The sequence below is a fragment of the Tyto alba genome, unplaced genomic scaffold, assembly GCF_018691265.1.
Source record: "Tyto alba isolate M040663 unplaced genomic scaffold, T.alba_DEE_v4.0 Super-Scaffold_2, whole genome shotgun sequence".
Classification (NCBI taxonomy): Eukaryota; Metazoa; Chordata; class Aves; order Strigiformes; family Tytonidae; genus Tyto; species Tyto alba.
Window position 1 is genome coordinate 87,617,685 of NW_024881282.1, and position 27,646 is coordinate 87,645,330.

At 45.4% G+C, this 27,646-nt stretch overlaps 1 protein-coding gene across 1 annotated transcript in view; it reads right to left on the reverse strand.

The window, feature by feature from the left end:
- Nucleotides 1–27,646, reverse strand: part of PLXNA4 (plexin A4) — a 458,133-nt gene that overhangs the window by 89,395 nt on the left and 341,092 nt on the right. The window contains exons 7-10 of the mRNA XM_042792117.1: nucleotides 24,170–24,323; nucleotides 21,396–21,495; nucleotides 18,981–19,095; nucleotides 3,156–3,356 (exon numbers count right to left, since the gene is read on the reverse strand). Of these exons, the coding sequence (XP_042648051.1) occupies nucleotides 3,156–3,356; nucleotides 18,981–19,095; nucleotides 21,396–21,495; nucleotides 24,170–24,323 (570 nt within the window). The remainder of the gene's footprint in view (nucleotides 1–3,155; nucleotides 3,357–18,980; nucleotides 19,096–21,395; nucleotides 21,496–24,169; nucleotides 24,324–27,646) is intronic.

Below are 27,646 nucleotides of genomic sequence, written 5' to 3' on the forward strand. Positions count from 1 at the left end.
GCCAAATGCTGCTGATATTGGGCTGATTGCAAGTGCTGGGGCTCCCACTGTTTCCCACCTGGGAGATTGCTCTCTGCCCTAATAGATCTAGCAATTTCAGCAATTCCTGCTGACGTTTTCACTTACTTATTTATATGCCTCCTTAGCTCTCCCCCTTTTCATTTCCTCCCATCACTCTGTGTCCAGACTGTCGACAGAACTATCATAAGTGCAATAAGGAACGACAGGCAAGGTCTCTCAGAGTGATAATTGCATGCCTTGGGTGGTGTGATAGAGGACAAAGCCCAGAGCTGAGAGTCTCAAACCACTTGACAAGACCAATAATTGTCCCAAAGCTTGATGCCTGAAGTGACTTATTGCTGTTATCAAATGAAATATCTCCAGGAAAGACAAGAGGGAGAGACAGAGATGGCTACTGACTGGACAAAGCACCTAGGCACCAGCAGTGCTGGATATGACATTATTGACACACCATCAGATAGGCTGGTCCCACCTGGGTGTCCTTATAGCATCCTTTAACTGAAGTTGGAGCCACTTAGAAAAGCACCTGCTTAAGATGGTTCTTATCCCTGCTGTAAATCTTGAGGGACCAGGCAGTGGAGAGAAAGAGTTAAGGCTTTTTCCTGATCCTATCCTGTATGAAAGCAGGAAAAATCTTGCGTTTTGCAGATGTTATTGTGCAAGAGCTGAATTTGAGTTTGTTGGTGCCTAGTGTATGATGGGAGGGAGCAGAACTTGAGGCTTATGAAGGAAAACAAGCCAAGAATGATTGCTTAGTCTAGCATGCATCACCAACAGAGATCTGCTGGCAGGATAGCATCCCTTCAGGGACACACCATCACAACACATCCTCCCACCCTCCTTTGGACCCTCTCCAAGCCTGCAATGCAGGTGCTACATTCAGTGTCTCATCCAGCAACTCTGCTGAGTAAAAAGCTCTGTCGAAGGGGGCTGATTCAATTTGCAAACAAGCTCATACGGCTGTTTCTAAAGCCAGGTGACCCTTGGAGCAGAGGCTCATTGTGCTGCAGTGGCTCCAGACTGAATGCTAATTCTGGCAGGGAAGGAAATAATCATGATGGAGACATAGCTACAGCACTCCTTCCCTATTGTCTGTGTTTTCTGCCACCTGCTCAAATAGAGACGGGGCTTCTCTGTTCCCTTTTTGTATCTGTGTGAATGTTTCTTTCTTTTGTCTGGCTCTCCCTTCCACATCTCTTTCTCTCAGTGTCTGGCAAATTCAGAGCAACAATGAAATAACATTTCCCAGAAAAAAAATAAAAAATAAAAAATAACTCAAATCAGAGAGTCAAAGTGCCTTCAAAAGAAAAAGGAAGAAAAGAGAAAGAAAGGAAGGAAAGAGAGAGGGAGGAAGAAAGGAGGGGAGAGGGACAGGAACAGGGGGAGAGGAGGCAGAAAACAGAATGAAAAAAAGTTGAGTTTATTCCGAAATAAGCCTCTCTCCCTGGAGAAGAGAGAGGTCCACCTGAGTCACCACCAAACATGGGTCAGGCATCCTACTAACACCACAGAGCAGCAAGTTCTTGGCATTGGCATGAGACTCAGCTCTGCCACCCTGAGCAGCTCAGGAGTAGCCTTGAGTGTTCTGTCATGAAAACAAACATTAAAATCAACATGGTGCTGTTGTAGAACTCAGGCATCCCATGAACAATTGCATCTGGGGACTCATCAAAGCCCACTTCTCTGGCCCTAGGCACTAGCAACTTCTTGGAGCATGCAGGTAGTATGGGAATAGTAACCATTACCTCTCAAACTCTAGGCACATTTTCTGGATACCACAAACTTGGATGCTGAGAAGGACCCTCCAGGACTACTGAAGCAGTCAGTCGCCCACTCAGCCCAACTATGTCTAAAATCATCCTGAGATAATTCATGCTGATGCCTACGTGTGCCAGAGAATTCGTGACTCTAAAGGGTGGCTGCTCTCTTCCCTGCTGAGACTCTTTGGAAAGATATGTAGGCTCTGCCCAGGTCAATATAATATCCCTTTAGCCACAGGCTTTCACCATTGTAAAAGAATTTTTTTTTTTTTTTCAAATGTGTAATGCCTTCTTAATTTCTCAAGCCATCCATTTCTGTGAAACTTCAAACCTGGACGCTCGCAGGCCACTAACCAGCAATGAAGATCAGGGGAAGGGAGGGAAGGAGGGGGACAAAGAAACAAACACAAGTGTCACTGCGAAGTTGCTTGTTTGCAACAAATCATAAAATGTGTGAACTGCCTCTAATCTTCATTGGTTCTTAATGCAGCAGAATATGTTGTGACAGATTTTAACAAGCACTGCCCGGCATAGAGTGGTAGAGCTGCAGTGAAGTGGCTAAAACCTGTAATTAGCTCTTTGACTAATAAATCATCTTGTGGTAGCAGCAATGAGAATGACTCAAATGCATGTCTTGGAGACAAGAATCTCATGGAGAAACCTCCAGAGAAGCAGAGACCACCATAGCACATACGCACAGCTCCTGGTAGATGCTAGTGTTTTCCCCCAAAACCAGTATTGCTGCGATGACAACACCATCGTGACTCACACAGGCTCCCTGGGAGGGGGGGGTTATTGGTCCTGCACTGCAGATGGGGAAGCAGAGGTGGGCAGAGGCAAAGAGACTAACCAAAGGTTATGTGGTGAGCCAGAGGCTGGAGGAAAGTTTGACTCAAGCCTTCAGCATCTCACCCTTCTTTTGACCCATTACATGCTGGCATCCGTCAGAGTGTTTATACTGGGTTTTATATGTGCCACCACCAAAACCCCACATAATAACCTTAACTCTCAGTGTTGACATGAACAAGTGTCCTTTTGGAAACCCTTCTGAATGCACACAAGGATGTGACACAGTGAAGCTATGGGCAAGTTAAGCTAATAATAATGCCTGTGGGTCATGGCTAAGGTGCTCCAGCATGGCCAGATGCTGGGATCCAAGGGCAGAAACAACTACTGCGTGGCAACACCAGCCAACCTAAAGAGCATAAAAGGAAGTTTGCATGCCAGTGACCAACCTTTCCTTGACTGGAATCAGGTAGACAATAAGACAAAAAGGGCTGCAACACAAACCCAGACCCCACTGAGACAGTGCTGTAGGCACTCCTGGTCCTCCGCAGCCCTTACATCTCTCCCGAGAATGCAGGGTTTGCTCACCGAAGTGTTCTGGCACTGCACGCTGGAGCTGTTGAACCTCAAGGCGGGCACTCGTTGCTCATTGCCCTGGATGTTCAAGATGCACTCGTAGCCTCGCTGGCCCGACTGTGGCTGGGGCAGGTTCTTGGCCTTCAGTGTGATCGGCTTGATCACTTCCACCGGGACCAGGATCTTCTCTGCCTGCAACAGCTGGGGACAGTCCTAAGTAGAGAGAAGACAACGCACCAAGTCAGCACCTAGGTTTCCCAGCCCCGAGTGGAGTTCTCTGATGCTTCTCAACCTTCTCACTTCACGCTTCACTTCAACTGGTTAAAAAGCCTTCACATCTCCCTCGGCCTCAGCCTATTACAAGGATATTCAAGAAGCATTACTAGGAAGGCTCAGATAAACAGGTGAAGAAGGATTTCTTTTACACACCATCCTTTCCTATCTCTCTTGTTTGCACTACAGAATTTCAACCTTCAGGACCCAAGGAAGCTACCTCCAATGATTTTTTAATTCCTGCTCCATTAATCAGGTAGCGGGAAAGCAATTGTGTTCCCTCTAGGGACTTAGCTCAGTCACAGTTCTATGACATGAGAAGTGAATAAAACAAAAATCTGAGCATAATTCCTTGCCTCCCCAACAGCCAACGCACCATTGTACAAAAGGCACAGCTCCAGCTAGCTCCAGCAAGACATGTTGTAAGCTACAGAGTCTGGGCTGTTATAAAGAGAGTTTGTTTTGGCTTAGAAGGCGAAAGGATATGTATTACAGATGGATCCAGCTTCCAAGAAACAACTGTTACACAATGTGTGGAGATCCTTTAGAAAGACTTGCCACCATTTAACAAAAGGAGCAATGCTAAAGGGATATTGCTAATGCAGCTCCTCTTGGTGGATCCTTCGCACAGGTACATGTCTGGACACCCAAAGTTGCAATGAAGAAGGCTGTACTGAAAGGCTCATTAATTTGCACGGCTTTAGTTAGAGTAGCAATGCACTTCTTTATAGTACAGACAACTGCAAGCTGTCAAATTCATGTACTCTAGGAAGCTATCAACTCTTTAGGAAATCACTGCAGCGTTCATCTGGCTAATCCAAGGCAGTTTGATATAAAATGGGATCCCTTAAAAAAACACAACAGGCTACAAAACATAAGCATGCCATATACACAGACCACACTGTCTTAATCACTTGAGAGTGCCTGGCTGTCCCCTCCTTTAAGTCTTTTCAACTCCCAGATACCAAGAGAAAGTCTGAAAGTCTGTCTTTTCTTTTTCTTCTGTGTCCTGTATTTGGCATACTGCCTGCACTCTATAGAGAACCGTAGTATTGTGATGGTGCAGCCACCCTGTCCAGTCCGGAAAACTTCACCATTTCAGACTGTCTTGCCCAATGCTAAAATCAGGTTAAGTTGGTGCAAGCAGAGACAGGGAACTTACATAAAGAGGTACAAGCTTAGTCTGCAGGTGTACACAAGGGACGTCAGGAGGAAAATGAGTGATCTGGGGCTGGAAAGAAGGGAAAGGGACTGAATGGCTCAAAAGTGGAATTTATGGCTGGGAGCTTGTTAGAGCAGATGGTGGAAGCATCTTACTGAAGCACATAGCTTAGGAAGATAAAGAAATGGATTAGATGTATAACATCTGCAGCTACACCAACTAGGAATAGAATTACAAGAGCCATCAATCATCATACTGTGGGTGTGAGCCGATCCATGGCCAGGGCCAGGAAGAAAATCCAATAACCATCCAGTTCATCGCTGCAGTGAAGTCCAGAAGTCTCCCTCAGTCCCCAAAGAGGGTCTTTCTGTCCTAGTGGGGATGCCAGGCTGCAGAGACCTTTGGGGAAACTTGATTTCTCATCTGCACTTATAGGCTAATGTTAAAGGTGTAAGTACTTGACAGTTGCTGATGGACTTCAATTGGCTTTGCCCAGGCTAACACCAAAACCAGGACAGACAAACACACAGTCACTGGAGCTGGATGGAGATAAACCATCCTGGGTCTGGGCTAATCTGGCACAAGGCTTAGCTTAATAAGTGCTACCAAGGAGTGAGGTTCAATAGGTCATCACGTTAACCTGGCTGGATGATGTAGGGATTGGAGAAAGCTGTCTTGGGGATCCTGGTGCTGAGCAGCATTTCAGCAAGCAGACATGTGTGAGAAGGCTCCAGGAAGCTGAGCATATGAGCAGTGGAAGTTGCCTTATATCCTATCATGCACAAGACAGCCAGTGTGGAAAGAGGCTGTGTCTGATCCCCAGAAGTGCTTTAAGAGCTACACCTTGTTTCAACAGTCTCTGCTCTTGCTATTGTCCTGCCCCATGATGAAATATCCCCAGCAAACTACTAATGCTGAAACACAGTGGTTAAAGTGTCACAGAAGTGTTTGTCCTGACAAAAGGTCAAGGCTTGGCAGTCTAGAAAGACTTTCCATACTTGAGTCCAATGATCCTACCCTATCAAGCCACACTAACACTAAGGCTAGCTGCAGGTTTAAGCAGCTATTCAGCATGAGAAAGTGAGGGTGACTTAGAGCTACAAAAACTCAGAGGGCAGAAGAAGGAGGTGGTTTAGGCAATTTTAAAACAAGAGTGAGAGTTTCCAGTTCTGATCACACTAGAAGATACCATCTGTAAATGCCATTTAGGACTATATGGCTTTAGCACCTCCTGACCCTTCCCCTTCACCTACTCAGCATGTCCTGGGGCCTGTGAATCAGCTCCCACCTTTTCTCCTGGCATGAGAATAAAACCTTGGCAACATCATCTCAATTATTTTTTTTCTCCCCAGCTATAGGAAGTCAGAGAGATGCATTGGCAGAGTGAGTCAGTGGGACAGGAGGATGGGGAAGCCCTATCTGCCTCTGAGCAGCCATTTCCCAAGAGTGGGCATTTTGCTTGATGTCTGTCAAATAGAAAAGCCTCTGAAGGGGGCCAGAGGATGGAGGTTGTAGATAGTCCACTATGTTACCTGCAGGCCAATCCCAGCTCTTCAGGCTGGTCTTTCTTGTCTAGCTTTATCCTGTCCCCCTCCACCACTGGTGCTGTAACCTTTCCGATAACACTTGTTTCAAGTTCATTAACAAGCAGTGATTGTGGCAGCCCCAAAACAGGATTCGTTTGCATATAAAAAGCTTTGCAGCACTGTGAGGAAGTTCATTATAGATAATTGAAGAGGCAAGCGCCATAAAGAGGAAATCCTCCCAATGTGGCTTTATCTGATTGACCTAGTGTTCTTTCTAATTGAAACGGGGGGAAAAAGGCAATTTCATTGGGTGATGTCCTGCATTAAACCTCAGAACTCAGACTAAGATCTGGGTTCAAATTTAAATGTGGTACTCATTTTGCAGCCTGTGTCAAGCTTTGGGTGCCTGGTCAGGTTTATATTCTTGAGAGTAAAACATCAACCTGGTCAGAACAGACCCTGCAGCAGGATGCCAGCTGAAGGGTCCTTAAAAAAGTCATCTTGGGCATTTTCCAGCAGAGGCAGTTTCTTTTCACCCTTTTTCTACAATGGGCATAACCTAGGTTGGAAAAACATGGTTTTGACATAATGTAGGGGAAACAAAAACATCCACTGCCAACCACTGTACCAAAGAAGGGCACAATCTCATTCTTTTGTCTTTTCTGTATAATAAATTAAGCCTTTCCCCTGACTCTAAGGGGAGCTGGTTGAGATTCCAGAGGAGCTAAAATCCAATTTAATCTGTACCAGGTTTACACTTCTGAAAGCAGACTGTTGTTGATTCATTTTGTGCGTGTAGCTTCATTCTATTCTTTATATGCTTTCAAATCAATTGGTCTCTTTAAAATAATTTCCTCCACCCTTGCCAATTACTTGTATCAGCAGTGATGCACACCTTAAAACACCAAATTTTTCCAGTTATCAAGTCAGAGAGTTTTTGCATTGAAAACGCTGCATGAAATGGGCTGTACTCATTGGGTCAATGGTAGTTTAATTTTCTTTATTTATAACTCCTCATAGAATGCCTGCAGATGTGTTTTGCTGTAGCTTGCAGAAATAATGATGTCTCAGAAATATGAGAACCCTTTCTCTCCTCTTCTCTCACATATGTGTTATGGCCCTCATCACAGCTATACTTGAGTGAGTCCCCAGTGAGAGCCATCATGAGAATTCTGTTAAAGAGGGTGATGAAACCTCTCTGAGGCTATGTGGTCCTAGCCCTGAACTAATTAGTTTGCTTCCTTTATGGTGCTTCATACATATATAGTTATGATTTCGTGGAGATTTTACCATGTTGTTTTCCAATATAAACTGGAGACTGACCAGATACTTTGAGTTATCGTCCTCTCCTAGGAATGAAGTATATAGGGAACTTTCACAGTCTTGTAATATTGCATTGGTTTTCTCCTAACCTTATTTTGTACAGTTTCACACTCTGTTACTGTTTATGGCCAAGATCATGAACTCAAGTCTCATCAAAGTGTTCTCTAATTTCCAAAAGAAAAAGTGTCTGATCTACTTTGAATGGTAGGTCTTATATGGGAAAGGGTAAAACATCCATGAAGGTTTAATACAGTGACCCATCCACCTGTCAACAGTCTCCACCTTATATTGGTGTCCCAGTTCACTTGTCTTCTGTGTGTCTCTTGCCATCCAGAGCATTCACGTGAGGGAATCTTTCCTACTTTTCTTTCATACTGTTCCCTGATATTTTTGACTGGATCTCCACTTTCTACAGAAGAAAACTAGAGCTTACCTATTGCTGACTCCATTGTAGGCATCTTTGGCAAGATAAACTCAACTCTTGACAGTGAATTTTCACCCTTTCTTTCCCAGAAGAGTAGGAATCATCTCCATTCAGGACCAGACATAGCTACCACCACCAATTCCTCCACTACTCATCTCAAAACATACAGTTCCCCCTTTCTTCTGCCATCAAAATTAATTTCTTTATCCTCAACTTCATTTTTTGTTGCTGTGGGTTTTTTTTTTTTTTTGGTTTTGTTTTGTTTTTTTTTTTTTTTTTTTAAGGCTTTCTTTTCAATATCCCTCATTCAACAACCATCTTTGTGTTTTATCCAACACATCTTGCCTGGAAAGAACGTGACCACAAAGTGAACCTAAAGGGGACCATAACTTGTTCACTAAGGCCCTTTAGGAATCAAATTTCACCTGGATAAAAAGCAGGAAAACAGCAAGTTGGTAGATGAGAGGCAGCAGGGGCTGCCTGGAATATGTTGCCTGAACTTCTCTCTCACACCTCAGTGCAGTCACCCTAGGTCAGGGCTGTGACACCACCCGAGCAAAATCAGATGCTTGTTTAGCAGCTGCCCTGTACTGCTGCAAAGAGAGGGCTTTGGGCTCCAGGTCTGACAAGCTGGTTCTCTCCATGAATCATTTTTAAACTCTTGCACAACTTCCCAGCCCCAGGATAATCTGGAGAACGAAGCAGCAAGGAGCTCAGCATTCCCAGTGTGGGAGGGTAAGGTGTGAGTTACAGTCCATGTTGTGTTTACATTATTACACCACTAATTCTTAGCATCATAAAAATTATATTTAAAATTTACACGAACAGTGCTGGGGAACGTTATTAGGTTATAAAGTGGAATCAGGTCAATGCTTTGTAGGCAGGATTCCAAGCTCCATAAATTTCTGGATATACTTCCCCCAAATTTACATCGGCACCAGCAGCAATCAAATCAGCTACAAAAAAGCTCACCCGGTCAAAGAATTTTTTAATGCACCATATATTTTATCTGCACTTCCTAAGTTTACAATGTTGTTAGTTTGATTGATGGTGTGCTTATTTATTGGCACAGCAAAAGTAATAATACGTGAAGAAAACACTCAGAACTTTAAAGGCAGCTGATGAAGAGAAAGCAACAGGATTTATGGGAAGTGTAAACATCTGCAGAGACAACAAAGGAATAATTGAGTCCTTGCATCGCTGTCACTTCTGGTGTCTCCTTTCTAGTTAAGAGTCTTCCATGTACTTAAGAGCAAATACCAGCTCTCTTTTGTCAGATATTGCAAGTGATTCTGGCGCCTGGGAAAAGGTGGTTGGCCTGAAAGAGATTTGGCCCTGTTTAAGCTCTGTGAGCTCTAGTAGCTACATACTTCAATGGTGGCTTGCACAAATGAGTGTAGAGATATCACTGCTGGAGGAAAGGAGACCAACAGATCAATAAGAGATCATTAGCTCAGCTGCCTCTTGGGCCCCTGGCTTCAGTGTTGTGAAGGCTAAAGAGCGTTGAGCGATGCTGATTGTGTGAGAGTGGATACTCAAAAAGCAGAAACTAAATGACAATAACTAACCTCTTCTCACATGGCTCACTGCTGAATCCCGTTGATCGGGAGCAAAGTGACTCCCCCAAGGCCATGCAGGCAGCGCTGGGAAATGACCCAGGTCTGTTGAGAACTTGATCCCAGCCTAGGACTATTCTGCCTCTGAAGTTAGTCCGCACATCTCTGCTGATCAACATTAATGATTTTGCTCTCCTTTAATTCTTTATTAATAGAGTCTTTCTCAGCTGGTCCATTATTTCACAAAGATCAAGGTCAGGCTGCCATAATTATCTAAGCACCACATTTATCCTTTTTAAATAGAGACACAACGTTAGCTTTCTTTCAGCCCTTTGCTGCTTTGACACACTCTCAGAAGGAAAAGTAATGATCCAGAGAGCAGGAGCCTTCTGGTCACTAGATGAAGGGAGTGGACTAGTGACAAAAATAGTAGATGATTGTGTCATTAGGTACATCTGCTCAAAGGAGAGGGGCTACCAGGGACATGCAAGCAGTCTCAGTTCTGGTGTTTCCTGAGTAACAGCTTGCTTTTGAAAACATAAGAAAAATTAATGTGTGCATTGAGGAAGGCAGTGTACGTGCAAGACACAATAACTGTGTATTTACTTGAACAAAGTCTGTCATCTGTTAAAGAAAAATCCTGATTATGTAAGACAGCCCTCCAGAATAACACACATAGTAAAACTGGATTGTGCAAAGCATGGGGAAGAACACAGACGACTTATAAAACAATAATGAATTTCTTCTCTAATTATTACTATATACATCTGTATCCTTCTGCCTAGCCAGACTTCTGTCCTTCTGTAAGGACTTCCATCTGAACTTCAGAAGACCTTTCGTGTATACTAAAGCACTGTACATCTATGAATGGCACCCCAGAAGTCCAATGGGGCTGCAAATTATGAGCATTGCAATTATAACTCTTACTGCTCATCCATATAGGTAGCAATGGCATTGACATGTCACTCCTCAATAAAGCTACATTTCCTATACATCTGTGCCAAGAAATGGGGTTTGCATGTGTAAGGGACATGCTCCAGCCAAGAATCCTTCAGAAGTGACAGGGACACTCATGGCAACACTCTCACATGGGGATTTCTGGTGTCTAACAGGGGTTGAGCCCAAGCTGTAGCATTTTCTTCCTAGGAAAGGAGTGAAAGTCTATTTCTTCTGTAAAGCTACCTGTTTTTACAAAGTTAGTAGGAACTTGGTATCTTTGAGAGCTCCAGACTTTGGCTCAACTAGGCCAAGAACGGCCAGTGAGTTCAGAAGTCAGTAAAAGAGAGAGTAACAGATGAACTAGAGGTTGCACACACAGGCCACACTGATGCAAACCCACTTCCTTTGGAAACCAGGACAGAATCCCAGCGAGTCATAATACTTTGGCTTCTACAGTGGGAAGGTCAGGACCGTGATATCATGGCTCTTCTCACCCTCCCTCTCACTGAGATCCATGACAGCATGAGATAACATCCAAGCCAAAGCAAATGAACTCATGCTCAAAGACAAGGCGGGGAAGGAGGGTCTGGGCTCAGCCTCCTGGAGATGCCCCAAGTAGGGCAGGGGACACATTCCAGCCTCACCTCTTATCTGCAGCTTCAACATCCTGTGAATGTTTCTCCTTGGCCAGGTCCCAAAAGCTTACATGTCCCAAAGCAGTGAATGCAGCTAATGCTACAATGGAGAAAAGCAAAATCTTCCTGCTTCAGAGCCAGGCCATCACCTTGGATGAAGTCTGAATGGGGAATTGTCTTTCCTTCCTCAAAGTGCAGGGTTCCATATAGATTCTAGTATCCTAACAGATGTCTAGATAACCAGAAAACCCTGTAGGCACTTGAGGAATTACACTGACATTGCACTGAGCTAGGCTATCGAAACAAAGTAAGTTCTTCCTGATGTTATTTCAAGGATGCTGTGTTGGCAGGGGCAGATGAGTATTACCCTGTTGCATTCTGAGATCACTCTGTCCTGGGGGATAAGTAATCTCGTATTACTAAGATGAGCAGCCCAGCTGTTATGAGTAACATTTAGCAGGGTCACAGCATTGCGTGTCAGACACTTCTTACATCTCCATTCAAACTAATCTCCCTGAGTTGCTCCTAGAAATTTCATGATCAAGTCCTTGATTAGTCACTCACATGGTGGCTGGAGAAGCTAACCTCTAAGAAAGCAAGATGTATATAAAAGTAGGATGAACCAGTCACAGGCACCCTTTTTCCATCAGTTCTCAGCTCCTATTTTGGTTGGAGGTTTCAACAAGGAGAGACATGATGGAGCCGCCCTGCACCAGGACAGATTTCCTGCAGATCCACCACCATAATGATCAGAAATCCTGCTAAAAGTTACTGCAGAAATTGAACAAGATACCAGCCTTTTCCCCTGCCAGCTGAATGACTGCAGGGCAGAAAGGCTCAGAGATGGCAAAAGGTACCCAAAAATAAAAAAAAAATAAAAGCCACTTCACACATAAGCTTTCCATCTTTTTCTTCACCCTAGTGCTAGTCAGGATGACTTGTAGTGACAGCAAATTGTCTAATTTGTTTGTACATGCTCAAAGACTTCTTAAGGACAGCCCTCACTGCGAGGTCACAGCTCCAGGTACTAAGTACTGCACAAACACCTATTCACAGAAAGTGTTTACCCAAGTCAGAAGACCGTGTGGGAGAAACGGGGGCACAGAAAGGTGAACATGTCCAAGACAACCCAGAACCAGGAATAAAAATCTGACCTGTTGAAATAAACCCCATAGCCTCATACACCACCTGATACTGCCTCTGAGCAGTATTTTCGTGCTCTAACAGGACTCCATGAACAAGGGGAAAGCTTTCTGCATGGCCTTCAATTTCTGTGTTTAATTTCCTCTTATTACTATCTGAAGCATCCCCTCTGAAGAGGATGTACCCACTACATGATACTTCTCTATTTCTGGGAAAAGGCTGTAGCGGTGGATGAGGGCTGAAATGCCACAGCCTGAAATGCCAAACCACCAGGAGCCCCAGTGCATGGCTGGATCCAAACCATCAGCTATAGCCTCCTCCCAGATTATCCCTGTGTCCCCCTGGGCAGGATGTCGACAAGGCTGAACTCCATCACACATGCTTGGAAACATTTCTACGAGCTAAATAGATGACAAACACCAAACCCCCATGCTGCTTTAAAAGCAGGTGCCATGAAAGGCATGCATCACTATGCCAGATCTCATCTGCATGGGGTGGCTGCTGCTGCCCACAGCAGCTGCCTGTCTAGAGCTGCTCCTGATCCCCTTGCCTCTCCTGCCCATCCCCTGCCTGCTCACAGCACTTGAAGACAGCAGGTTGCCTGCAAGTTGCCATAGAAACTACACCTTGTACCCCCCCCTTAATGATAGACAGGTGCCAGGATAAGTGAGCGGATAATCGACAAGTGGAGAAGGATTCCGTGCTCTGGTATTGACCTCGCTGCAACTGTCATTAGAGTTCCTGAGAAATGAGAGATACATTAATTTGAGCAGAGATGGGTTTTCTCTCCTCCCCGTGCTGATGCTTCCAGCAGCCGCCTCTCTGGCCGGGTTAAGGGAGGCTGGAAAACAGGAGCGGGAGGGAAACTGAGCAGTTGCCACAGCAACGGCTGAAGATGCATCACCAGAAGGTTTGTCGATGCAAAGCAGCAAGGAGTTGACCATGTTCACCTGATGGCCCAGCAGGTCCTCTACCCCTTCCCCAGTGCAACCACCCAGGCATTTCCAATGGGGTGCTTTCTGGGAGGAGGTGGGCACCAGGTCTTCCCTCTGGTCTTTGTAGAGAGGAAAAAGCAAGACACTTGGGGCCCTGAAAATCTGTCTGCTTTCTGAGAGCTTGGGGAAAAGCCCTCCCTGAGCCAGATTGAGAGGCACCAACAAGGTGGGGAAGGGCATTGCTAAATTTACTACAAAGTCTATGATGAGGAGAGGTAGGCGTTATCAATAGAATAGAATAGAATAGAATAGAAATAGAAATAGAAATGGAAATGCATAGAATAGAATAGAATAGAATAGAATAGAATAGAATAGAATAGAATAGAATAGAATAGAATAGAATAGAATAGAATAGAATAGAATAGAATAGAATAGAATAGAATAGAATAGAATAGAATAGAATAGAATAGAATAGAATAGAATAGAATAGAATAGAATAGAATAGAATAATGTTGAGTTGGAAGGGACCTACAGCGATCATCTAGTCCAACTGCCTGACCACTTCAGGGCTGACCAAAAGTTAAAGCATGTTATTAAGGGTATTGTCCAAATGTCTCTTAAATGTCTGCCAGTTCCACTTGAGCTGTCATTATCACTTCCTGAGTTCTTTTTTACCATCCCTTCTTCCCTGTCTCCCAAAAACCCCATCCCCAACAAAGAGAAGCAGTCGGTTAGATCCCTGCATTCCATTGCAGAGGCCGTCGGTACAGCTCTTCGTTCAGCACGAGGCACGAGCAAGCGCTGGGCAAAGCAACACTCGGCTCCTCAGCAGCTGCTCACCAGCATGCGGCTCACACAGCTTTTTATCGCTTTTGACAAATTAATATTTGAAGCAGTTGTTTCTTTTATGTGGGCTTTACTGTCGTTAGCACGTACAACTCGACATAAAACACTTTGGTGTGAGATCTTTTCTTCTGTTCTCTTTTTAGGCAGCAGATGAAAATCCTTTTAATAAAAAGCTTGTTTGGGGGAGGAAGAAAAACACACGCACACGCAAATCGGCTGAGCAGGGAAAGATGAAAACCTCCTTCAAGGTAATTAAATGATTATGTATCTTTTAAACCCAATGGATAATAGATTTGTTATCTAGGCTTGCTTTTGGCTTTTGCCATTTTTTTTTCCTCTCTTTCCCCCACACAAAGCTAAAATCCTTGCAAGGCCCGGAACAAGATAGTGTTCATCTTAGAGAAGAAGGCACAAAAGAAGACTTAATCCTTTATCCCATCAACTCAACCCCAGCTTACCCATCCTTGTACATATATCTATGAAACACTGACATGAAAAACACCTCACTGGATCAGATCAGGTCTGTACGAAGCCAAGACAGACGATGCAATCAGGTGTGCTAGGTAATAGGTGTCAGGAGAGATAGGTGCTGTTTCTGCAGCTTCTATCATACTGGAGACCTTCAGATCAATTGTTTCACTCCTCTGTGCCTCAGTTTCCCTCTGTTACTTGCTGACTGTCTTGCCCACTTACAGAAGAAAATGACTGAGCTGTCTTATTTGGTGATTTTGCCAAGTAAGTAAGGATTGATTTCACAGCGTGTTAGTCTGCAACTCCATGGTTTGTGATGCAATGCGAAGCCTGCGCTATGGCTTTAGCTACAGTCAGCAACAAATGTCAAAAACAGAGACAGGATGGCCATGAAAAAAAACAAAAACAAAACCAAAACAAAAACAACAAAACAAAACCAAAAAAAAAAAAAGTAACTTGGCTAGCTCTCTTCTATCTTTGAAACTAATTCTCTCCATTTTTGCAACCAGCTCTCTTTGGGAAAAAACAACAACAACAACCCACTTCAATATTAAAATGTATTTTTTTTTCTCATTCTTTCCCTTCCTGTCCTCAAAAGCAATAACATCACCTCCCTTTAATATAGCAAGAAGTCACTCAGTATATTTCAAGCTAGTGGACTTGGCTTTAAAAAACCTGCTGTAAAGGGAAATTATACGCCAAGATGAAGTATCTCTGACACAAATCATCCAGAGACATCATCAACCCTATTTGATTGAGTTCAGTGCTGTAATCATAAATACTCTTGATTTATGACTAGGCTGGAGTTCTTCACCAGGAACAAACATGGGCTTTCCCAAGGCTCCCAGACTAGTTGATTCAGCTCTATTATGGGCAGAGCTGATTCACCAACCACCTGACAAGTGGCAGGTAAGAAAGTCATGGCTCCTTGTTGATAGAAAGGGACATGCTTTTTCTGTCCTTTCTCCATCTCTGGTTTATTTTTGCCAGGCGGTGGTAGGACAGCTGCCCTGTCCCAGCCTGGGGCTGGCTGGTCACAGCTTTTCACCATGCAACTCAAAGCACCCCCCCTTGGATGGTAGATCACAGGCTATACAGATAGAAACAACATTTTGCCTTCTGGACAGCATGGGTCACGGCCAAAACCTTTCTGCTGTCCCACTGGATCAGTCTCAAATTCATCCTGCACTCTGCATCAATCAGCAACTCATACTATAAGGAAAAAACAAAACAAAACAAAACAAAACAAAACAAAAACATGAAGAAGACCTGCAAGAAAGGCATGCTAAGCCTATGGGAGTCCAGAAACTTCTGAGATGTGCTAAGGAAATGATGGAATTAGAAGTACACAAGGGCACAAGCCTCCCTTCAAAGTGGTTCAGGGTGGTACAGGGGTAATTGGTACCAGCCCAGTACCACTTGGAGCTCAGGCTGTCTGGAGAGTGGCAAGCCTCTTCCCACATGATGGCAAGATGCTGTACAGGCACAGAGAGAAAAAAAAGTCACCTGGATGTGGGTGTATCAGCAAGAGAAGGTGAAGGCCATAGTGATGTGAGGGGAGCAGGCTTGGCCTGACAGCCATGATGATTACAGAGGGAAGAAGTTTCTGGCACTGGTCCACATGACAGAGTAACACCAATATTTGTTTGCTTGGCAAGGAGTCTCTTGGGACAATCAGATCATATGATCCTGGAAGCCGGCCATGCTAATCAGCATACTCATGGAAAGACTGCAAATGGGATGGTTCAACCATCCGACACTGGTAGTACACTTTCCCATTGGTATCTCCTCAAGACTTACTGATTTAGCAGGTACTCATGCCTGGATGGTGGCAAAAGTTTCCTTATCATCATCCTCTGGGTGTCCAAGTGTTTGTACTAGAAAGGATCAAAAGGAGCACTGCAGATGAAGATGAAAGGCCAATAAAAATAGGCCCACTCAAGGTGATGGTACTTTTTGAGCACTACCGAAGATGGCATTAGGAAGTCTGAAAATGGACCTCAGTCCTGTCAACCTTGTGAGTCATGTTATGTCACTGGGACCCTGACTTGGCTTAAAGATAACAAATGGTTTCTATTGTTCAAAGAACGCACTCAATGAATAGACATGGGTACAGGACAGAAAATAAAAGAATTAAAAAAATAGACAGTGGAAATTTCATTGAGAGAGATGAGTCAGTGAGAAGATGGCTTCTCAAGAGAAATGTGGGAGATATATGCAGCATTTTTTAAAATTACATTTGATGAAACCTTTCTGGCCACATAGCAAACGTAAATCTATGTTTGTCAGAATGCACTTGTGATGCCATCCTTCCCCAGCCCTACTGTCATTGAAGGCCACCAACACACAGACGGCAATGAGAAGGACCCTAAAGCTACAGGGCATTTCTCATATTGCCAGGCAGAAAGCTATCTCTGAAAGTTTTGGGGTTTGCAAGGCCATTACCCTTGCAGATATTGTCCAGTCATTCCAGTGTTGAGAAGTGTTTCTTCTGCACAGCAGACAGTAAAACCAGCTCCTAAGCTGAGCAGCTGACTGCAAAATGTTGTCTCCTGTGGGAAAAAAGGTCTGTGCCCAGAGATGGTTTTGCTGCAGTAAAGCCAACAACGCTCCAGCCCTTATTATCAATGACCAAGGTAACATACATGTGTCTCATGACACTATCATTGCCTTGTAGATCAACAGTCGTCTTCTAAGGTCAGGTTTGTGCATCTCCCTGCTGCCATGCAAATCACACAGAGCAGTTTTGCAAGATCAGAGAAGTACTATTTGAAAATCAGAGAGGGACTATTTGAAAATCAGCAGGCAATCTTCTGTTAAAGGGGTAGAAGAGAAACAGAGGGATCTCTACTGACAGACAAAGACCCTCAGACTGGAGCTGTCTCCTAGTCTGAAGAGGATACCTTTCAGAAACAAAACTAGTGAGAGGTGATAAAACTACATTGGAAAACTTGTGCTAAAACAGGCAGGTCTACAGCGGACAATGAGTTCCCTAAGGAACTGAGATGATACCAACGTTCTCATGATCTCCTTTCTGTTGGGAGCAAGTCTCAGAAATACCAGGGTTGTGATAGGGGACGAGAGAGGAGGAGGTGAACTGAGAATTATAGGCATTTCACTTTGGTCAGGGGCTTGGAGGAGAGAAGAGGTGGGAACTGGGAAGGTGAGTCGTCTGCTTGGTATATGAGACACACCAGAGGAGTCTGCTAAAGGAGAAAAATGGTGCTGGCATTGCACTGCAGGAAGCTGAGACAAAGTGTCCCAGGGAATGCCACCTAAGCTAAGGTTGAGATCCCTCCAGCTCCTGAAGTGGAAGGCACAGAGAACTGTGTCCAGCAGGACTGGCCAAACACTGCCAGGGCTCCATGTGAGGAAATAGGGCCTGTCTGGCTGGAGTAGACTACCCGAAGGGTTGAACCCTTCACTACTTCACCACTGAGTAGAGGGTGTCAAGCTCTCCAGCTCCTCAGTAATTTTTCCAGGAGGTTTACAGCAAATTCTGAATCCTATAGGTGAAGAACTGGCACAACCTCCCTGCTCATGGATATTTATGGCCTGTCCCAATGCCACAGCAGATCAGGATGGCTGCTCCAGGACACTTCAACCAGCATGTTGACATCTCAACTAGCACATAAAGAAGGGGTAGGAGGGAACAGGAGATGCCATAGGAGTGTGAAGACACTACATGTGAGTCTCTTGTTCCAGCAAAATGACTTAGCCAGAACAGGGACTGAGGGTGGGTGAGGGACCATGTTAGAAACACCAGACCCAGCAGGCATCATAGGGAGCAGTGAGGATTTCATCCTCCTAATGCAACACACGTTGCTGGAGTCTTCATCAGCCGCCTCTGTGCCCAGTGGTTCAGCAAATATCAGATCTCTTAATGGGTACTGGTCCCTTGGGCCAGACAAACAGCGAGTCATCTCAGGTCATTTACCAGACAGGCCAGGATGCTTTCAGACCGTTCCTGACCAGGAAGCAATTAAGTAACTTCCTATTTGTATTCTCCTAAGCTCCACTTGTCTGCAAGTGCTCGTTAGTTATAATACAAGCCAGACAGCATTTGCAGCACAGCAGTCAGCTCTGTATTAAGCCCCAAGGTCCAGTTCAGTTCAACAACTGGCAATGAGACATTCCCCAGTCTTATCTGAGTCAGTTTGATACACTGGCCATTAGGTACCAAACCCACAAAGCCACAGAGGTGCCCAAAGCACAGCTGAAACCTACTGATACTGTGGACATAGCCCTAAATCCTCCCCAGGTCTCATCAGCCTGGTGTATCTGCTTAGAGGCAACCTCTTTCTCTCCTGGAGGTGATTCATACACAGTGTTTCCCATCCCTCCCAGTACCTTGGTGCTGGGATCTTGAGATGGATTTCCAAGGTAATACACTCCCTGTAGTGTATAGGAGGGAGAGGGCAGCTCCCTGGGGGTCTGGCAGAGCAGGGGGGAGCTGTCTGCAGAGGGATATGTGAGCAGAAGAGGAAGAAGGTGGGACTGGAGGTGGAGAAGGCTTCCTGGACTGTTGGTCTGACCCAGGCAAAAAGTCAACATCAACCCTGAGCAGCCCACATACACGACACGTGCCCTGTGCCCCTTCCTACCTCGGGCAGTTTGACTCGTCCCTCCTGAAAGGAGCAGGAGCTGGGGTCATGAGTGCAGACATGGCGGTACTTGCACCAGTGACACCGGTAAGGGCTCTCCACGCATGACAGACACCTGGAAATAGAGAGAAAGGTTAGTCACTTGGCCAACCGAGTCCCATCAGCCAACAGGACAGACCTTGAGGCTGATAGTGTTTCTCAGAGGGAAATACAGCCCAGTGAACACTGCTCTTGCCATCTCTAGCAGAAGGCCACAGACCTTGAACTGACCTTACACCATCAAGTCGCAAGATAGTGCTGGACTTGACATGGCTTGAGCTGGTTGTCATTGTGATCATAAGTGTCTCACATTAATTAGATAATTTGGATTGCATTCATATAATTGTAACTAGAGTAATAATAAATCTTTGTTGCATTTTGGTTGCGCTGTTAAAACTTTTAATCAGAGTATCAACAAGTTCTCAGCCTCATACATAAGCAGCATTCCCCTTTTTGTCCTTAACTAAATCCTAAGTGTAACAAAAAATACAAAATTGAGGAAACTGCTATAGCCTTGCTGCCTCCCCGTTGAACTGCATAAGTGCCCTGGGAGCTGTGAATGCATTGTGAGAAACTCAAACCTTGACAGTGGCTAAAGGAGGGTCTGGAAGGAGGAGTGATGCCCATGGAGGGCAGTCCCTGACCACCAGCAGACCCGTCTGGTTAATCCTCCCCCTCTCACACATGATACAGAGGTCAGACACAAATATGGATGCACCAAAGTCAGAAATCCAAGGATGAAGCTAGAAATTTTCTCCCCCTGTGTCCCACGGGCTTATTAATGTGAGTTCTGCCCAGGGTGATGGGACTTCTGCAAATATATTAACTGTGTTCTTCTTTTCTTCATCTCAGCAGAGAAGAAAAGACTATTGTAACAGCTGTCCAGGAAGCATATTTAGGATGTCACCTACTCAGGATGTAGGAAAGAGCCATTCCCTCCATCTTACAAGGATTTTTTATCCTATGCTTCATAGACCCTATAGAGTAAGAGCTGCAAACACCTCTCCTGGATGTGTTACAGCACTGACTTATACCTACATCACACTTTTTTTTTTTTTTTTTTTAATAAATTTAATATGATATCTGCTCACAAGCAAACAAACAGAGCCCTAACAAGCTCTCTGCAGAAAAGAAGTACTGGATGGTAGCAATTCCTGGTCACTCACAGTGTTGGAAATCTTTATGCAGCTGCAGGCTCTGAGTACCTGGAGGGAACCTGGTGGGGGGAATTTTCCTGGCTCTTATGTGCCACTGGGTTTTTAATGGGTAGGACTGAAAAGATTGCCTGCAGTAGAGCTTGGCTGAGCCCAACAGGAAGACTCACACCCTCTCCCCCTGTCTCTGTGAAGTCTCGCTAAACTCCAATCCACTTTCAGCTCTGGTACAGCAAGCTATTCTTCAAATTGGTAACAAGTGCTTGCTCTGATACATCAAATTAAAAATGGATAGAGTATTATAGTTTGTCAAGTAAGAAACCAAAACATGCCATAAATATTTAACACCACCATCTCTCCTGCTCTCCCCCCAACACTCGCTTTCTGACACTGTTTGTCAAAGCAGCAGGAACATGGAAATAGGAATTGCCTTTCCTTGTGAATTGCTGAGCTGCGGTAATTATCTGCTTTTGGCACTTCTGATGGCTCAGTGGCGGGGACAGAGGCGCTCAGCCTTGCTCAGAGGTGGATCAGCCTGTTGGAAAAACATCTTTCTGCAGGAAAGCTGCAGATCTACTCTGGTGGGGCAGATCCTGATCAGCCCTGGATACCAGCTAAGCCCCAGAAGAATGGGGTGCAGGGCAGGAAAGGAGCTCACAAGATGGAAAATATGGTCTTGAGGGAACCAGCTGAGTGTTCCCTGCTCAGTTCACATCATGCAGGTACCAGAAACTCTTGCATTTCCAGATCTGATGGTCCATAACAACTATATGGGGCAGGTTCCAGCTGGTGGGACTGACAGCATGGAGGGAGGTTGGAGGTGTGTATGTATGGACAAGATCCAGCCATCCACTAAAAAAACTGCTTAGTAGGAAGATGAGGGGGCCATTTGCTGAGCTCATGACTTACTTTTGACGCAATTCTGTGGCAAACTCTCACTAATGTGGTGCTGCTCTGCCTGAGGGACACATGGGGACGTACCACTCCTTGAGACAATGCTTTCCTACTAAGGAGGCTCACCAACAGAACAAAGGGTCACTATAATACTCTTGGCCTTCTCAGAAGGGATCCTGCTATGATGACTATCACACAAGTGACCCTGACCCCTGGTCACCTCCACACCTAACCAGTTTCCTGACAGACACATGCCCCAGTCAACAGTGGGTTCTGTGGCAGATCTAGGGGTGGAATGGAAATCAGGTATCAAAAGAAATGAACATACGAGTTGTGGACACTGCAGTTGTAAAAGACGAAGCTGGTGCTGGCAAAGGTCATACCCGTTTCCTTGGATTTGAGCTGAAGCTGGACAATGTGGTGGTCTCCTGGGGAAAAAATAGATACATTATCAGCGTGTGACTTCTGTTAGCCTAGCTAAGCCCTGTTGACCAAGCCACCAGTCTGAACCTGGAGCTGTCCCACAGTATCTTGGCTAGTCTATCCTCAATAGATGTAGAAAGTACAATAAAATCCTTCTAGAGCTTAGTTCTTCAGCAGGTATATCTCCCCCTCTTACGGTACTGCAGTGATGGACTATGCCTTCAGCACTGGAAATTACCATACCTGGGAGCAGAGTCTGGGCTGGATAACAGATCTAGACCATACCTTACTTATTTAAAAAATATGGTGACTGAAGTCATCATGGGGGAAAGCTAACCTCAAAGAAAGGATGCAGTTGTCTGGAATTAGGTGTTTGCTATAATGGACTACTGTCCTTAAAGTTCTTCCTTGCTGCTGGTTCATTTGATGTCCCCAGAAGGAAGGGGCCTGTGAAAAATCTGTCTGCTGGCCCCAGATATTGGTGGCCTGAGCATACACTGTCTGAAGGATAGATATACCTGCTTTCCTAAAGGGATAAAGAAAGTTCTACTTTCTCTTCACTCTCATTATTTAACATCTTTGAATAGGGTCAAATACCCAGGACAACCATGCCTGAAAAACACCACCTCCAGATCCTGACCCTAAAAAGAGGTTATACCTTGAGAAAGCAGAATGAAGGAATGAGCAAGGATAGATACCATAAGAGGGTAGGGGCTCCCTAATCTGCAGCGTGGGAAATGAACAGGAAGATCCCCAGGTGACCAGCTCCTCCAGGTTCATTCACCCCATTCACCCCAAGGTCTATTCACGGCAGCCTTCAGCTTCAAACAGTATAAGAGACAACCACAAGCCATTGCGCTTCCGGAAGGACCCATCCATTTCCATAGCAGACCCATCTACAGCGAAGCCTGCACCTCAGCTACAACACACCATCTCCTCATTCCCTTTCCCATTGCAGCCAACTGCTGCCTCTTCCCACAGTGCCAAAAGCCCTGTTCAGACCCCATCCGCTGCGGGTAGTGAGCGCGTGCAGTAATTGCAGTAATTTTGTGGGGAAGGGACCCATATTTAATTCAAGACTTCAACCTGGCGGGCCCTTTCACCTCTATTATTTTCCTCCTCACCTGAAAGATCCATTAATCAATCAGGCCAAAGCAAACTTGACAATTCTTCGCAGCGTGCGCCCACATGCACACTCACCCACCTACAGGCGCACACACACGCACACACAGACGCGCACACAGACGCGCACACTTCACTAAACACATTTTTCTGTCAGTACTCGACTCTGCTGCCCATCTGCTGCCGCCAGCTTTGACAGCTCTGTTAACCGCTTCGTATTTAACAAATTTGCCAGCATCTTGCATATATTTTAAAGCAGGATGTGAGGATTGGATGGCCCCAGGGATCAGACGTGCTACAAAGCCACACATCCTTTTGTTGAAATCCAGCTTCTGGCACTATGCATGGAGGACTTGGTCTTTGCAGAGGTGCGGAGCACCAGCTGCTGAAGTTGATACAAGCCGCAGGTGCCCAGCTTCTCTGAAAAAGATGCTTCACATAAATCTCTCTCTCTTGTCCTGCCTCCAGCTTCCACTGCTATTTTTGCTTGCTGGTTGATTATAGCCTGGCCTGGGACAGATGTCCATAACAAGGAAATAGTTTCTGGCATCTATCTTGGTAGGCAAACACAACTGGTAACTCAGTGGGACCTGAAAAGGGTAACAGCCCTCTGGGCGCTTGTTTTGGGAGCGCAATGGAGAGCACATGCAGCTGTGTGCAGTTTGGGGAGAGCAGAGATGATGGTGACAGTTCATGTCACTTCGTTTTCTGTGGCCTGAGGATCCTCAGAGACAAACTTTACAGTAAATTTTCACAAGAAGCCAAGGACAAAAAAGGCAGCATCTTCTCTGCATCTTGGGGGTGATCAACAGCGTTAAGGTTTTTATAGTGAGTCCCTATAAAGAGCCACAGGTGCTCTTGAAACTGCCTAGAAAAGCTGTTAGAAAAGTGAAACAAAAAAGGGCAGGGAATTGTGGGTGGGGACACCACCCTTGGAGACAAGGTGTTTTTCTGTGTTGGACCACTTTGGGAGAGGGAGCCAGTAACAAACATGGCAGTAAAGGCTGGGAACAGAGACAAGGAACTGAGCACACAGATCTGAATCTGGGAGGAACAGGACGAAATTACGGACAGCATCCTTCAGGTCTGCAGGACTTTCTGGTTGCTGAATGGGATGGGAAGTGTTGAGAGCACATACAGCCTCATTCCCTGGATTGTACAACATCAGCCTCGGCAAAAGGTGAGCAAATATCCCACATCCACCTCTTGTCTTTGCTAGGTATATGCAACTGCCACTCGGTGGCAGTGTGAAAACACATAGTTTTACACATATAAGCACCTTAATACAGGTGCTGGTATTGCAGCTCAGTGCTTGCACATGTGTGCACACATAAACACTCACACATTCAGACAACTCATGCTATGATGGGCTGCTGTGAAACTCCACCAGCGAGCACCGGCACAACATTCCACTACTCCCTGTGCTTTGCAAACCCTATCCTCAGGCTCTCATGAACCAAACTCTGCTTTGGGAGAGGGCAGGAGGAGACACACAGGGGTGTGGGGTGAGGAAGGGAGGGAGAAGTGGTGCAGATGGAGGAGCTGTGGGATACCCACCATTCTCTGTGATGATCTGGGGCACTTCTTTGGCAGCTGGCGAGATGCATTGGATCTGACTGCCCACCACCAAGCCATCCATCTCTGAAAGGTCCTCAAAGGTACAATTGACTCCTGCTGACAGCTCCGGGACATTGTAAGTCTCCAAGACCAGCTGCAAGCAAAGACAGAGGGAGAGAAGAAGAGATAGAAAAAAAGAAAAGAGAATACTAAGCCAACCAGCAGAGCTGGGTCAGCAGGAGAGAATTACACTGGAGAGGTTGGACAAAGAGCCTCTTGCTAGAGAGAGCATCCTCCTTCAACAGAAAGCAGCGATTCAGGAGAGGGATGTGTGTGCGGAGGGGGAAGGGGATGAGATGCTGATGCCAACACAAGTGGTACGTGGCTATGCAGGGACAACTGCACTGCATCCCAGTGCTGGCTGGGTCAGTGGAGGGGAGGGAGTGCTCACTATCTGTCATGCAAGTGTAAGGTTAGGAAGGGAATCTTTGGAGCCAGCCGTGAAGACCAGGGCTTTGGTGGCCCCAAGGCACGCGGTTTCTGAGGAAGGTGACTACTACTCACAAGAGGCACTCTGCAGACTACAGAGAAACTGTAGCGCTCCAGTCTAACTCTCTACGGCCTGCTCTCCTAGCATCAGCAGATGGGGGAGCGCTCTGTCACCAAGTTCCTGTGTAAGGAGAGTCTAGTTACAGCCTTCAGTCCACCACAAAAAAAAAAAAAAAAAAAAAAGCTGTCTCTAGAGGAACAGCAAACCTCTCTTGCCCATCCCACCGAAGAAGCAATTGGCTCTGTAGACATGCTATATTGGGGCTCCACACATAAAAAATGCAGTGAAAGAGGAATTGTCCATGTGTTTAGACTTCACAATACCCACTGGCATTGCTATGTCATTGCTCATGGTCATGAAAAACAAAATCTTGGAGCTGGTTTCCACCATATTAATTCTCTGGAGAAGAACCCTCATGCTGCTGACTTCCCAAACCAGCTCAGGTCCTGCACCATGAGTATCCGTCACTGAGGGTCCTGCCCAAACCACCAAATCATGTCTGAACACAGAGAGGCATCCCAGGGTACTTCTAGCACCTGCTAATGACCTAGTCGTTAGTATAAATTTAGCAGTTTTGTGACCAAGCACTAGAGCCAACCACTTGACATGGGCACAAGTGTAGATGCTCTCCACACTTGCCTCCTCCATGAGCTAGCTGAGGCCCCATATGAGGTGACAGCCACTGAAAGGAGACACAAAATCATGCTCAAATGTTGTTTCAACCAGCGCAAAGAACAGAGGACGTCAGTCTAAGTGACAAAGCAGGGAGGGGTTGATAGCATAACATAATGTTTACTGATCCCCCACACTGTGTTTTCCTCACTTAGAGAAGGTTTGGAGCTATTTCTACACACTAAGCACCATTAGGATGAAAGGCTGAGCAGATAGGCCTTAGTTCTGGCTGACATAAAGCCTTTGTGAGAGTACATTCATTTTTGGGCAATGGGAATGGCAATGGGAAAGGTGACTTTTTGTTCTTGGATGGGGAATAGAAAAAGCTTGGCTTATTCATCTGAATTTAGCACTCAGGTTAAATCCATTCTCCCTGCTCATTAATACCACTGCTAGTAATGGAGAAGGGGAAATTATTCTGTTTAACAAATCTTTCTCTGAGTATGGATGATGCAGAATGAAGGTGTGCCATGCAGAAGATGACACTGATGGATAGACCAGTAGTGCTTGGCCACAGATGTCATGAGCCAGTGCACACTCTGAACAGACAAAAAGTCCTACATCCCACATGCCTGCTCTGAAGCTGCTGCAATGAGAATCATAGAATCAATCATAGAATCCCGGGTTGGAAGGGACCTCAAAGATCATCTGGTCCAACCTTTCTTGGCAAAAACACAGCCCAGACAAGATGGCCCAGCACTCTGCCCAGCTGAATCTTAAAAGTGTCCAATGTTAGTGAATCCACCACTTCGCTGGGGAGATTATTCCAATGGCTGATGGTTCTCATTGTGAAAAATCTTCCTTTTGTGTCCAGTTGGAATCTCCCCATTAGTAACTTGTACCCATAACCCCTTGTCTTTTCCATGCGACTCCTTGTAAAAAGGGAGTTTCTATCTTCTTTGTAGACACCTTGTAAATACTGGAATATGGTGATAAGGTCTCCCCTAAGCCTTCTTCTCTCAAGGCTGAACAAACCTCATTCTCTCAGCCTTTCCTCACATGGCAGGCTGCCCAGTCCCTTGATCATCTTCGTGGCCCTACTCTGGACTGTCTCTAGCCTGTTTCCGTAAGGAAAGAATGGAGCCTTCCCCCAGCAAGTATCTCTTCTCAGAGATCCCAGAGCAGCAGCCCTGGTCTGAAACAGACTCAGATACAATTTTCCAAGTCCCTGTTAGTGCCCCAAATTTAAAAGATTAGCTGGCCACATATATACCTCCTCTGCATCTGTGAACAAGAACTTGGTATCATTGACCTTTTGCTAGAACCCGAGTGAGGCTCAGTAAGGACACCACCAGCCATTTGTTTGTTGGTGCTCCCCTCCTGGTTTGCCAAGAGTGTGGTGACTCTGGAAGAACTGGGTTACCAGTCTACCTGGGACTGGGCTGAGACCCCCATCAAAATGTTTGTGCAGATTATTGGGCAACAGTCAGGTTATATCACCTTCTGATCCCAACACCTCTGGGTTGACTTGCCCTGGGAGTATCCTAGAGGTAAATGTTTTTTATTCTGTTATAATTTTCAATCGCCCTGAGCCAGCTAGTCCCACAGGATTTATTCCAACATGAAAGAATTCACTGACTACTGAGAGAATAAGAAAAAGAAACCTTGAACTCCCAGAAGAACAAAGGGTTTAAGATGTCTCAGATCAGTTTTGTTTGAAGCCTAGGAAAGTAAAGTCACAGCAAAGTTAAGAGGCTGAAACAAAGCAGCAATGATTGGACATACAGGCTTTGAAAGGCTGCTTTCATTGTCACTGAAGAAACCCTAGCACTTCAAAATCTGTCACCTGGAAGATGTCTGGCAGCTGCACCTTGAGCAATTCCATTTAGACCTTTCAGGATGTGTGGCTAGTGATCAACTCGTCTAGAGATGGAACTTTTGGAGTCTGGGTTATCAATTTAATTCCAGCCCAAAATAGTACAGCCAAAATGACAGAGCCTTAGTAGCCTGAATGAAATGGTTCTCGGCCTCCTTCTTGGAGCACGTTAGGATCTCACCACACAAGGTACTGGTGTTATGATTCAGGAGAGAAACCACAAGATGGTTAGATCTTCAATAGACATATCTTGCCTCAAGCCCAGGAAATGATCAGGATCATCTACCACTCTGCCAGCATTCATCGTGTAGCTTTGCTAGCTGCTGACTTGAGAAGCTCGAGGCCATAAATGTTAAACCTTGTGCTGAGGAAGGTCACAAGAGATAGCATGAACTTTGCCAGCCTCGGGTTCATCTGCATAGCATCCTGCCTCTCTACT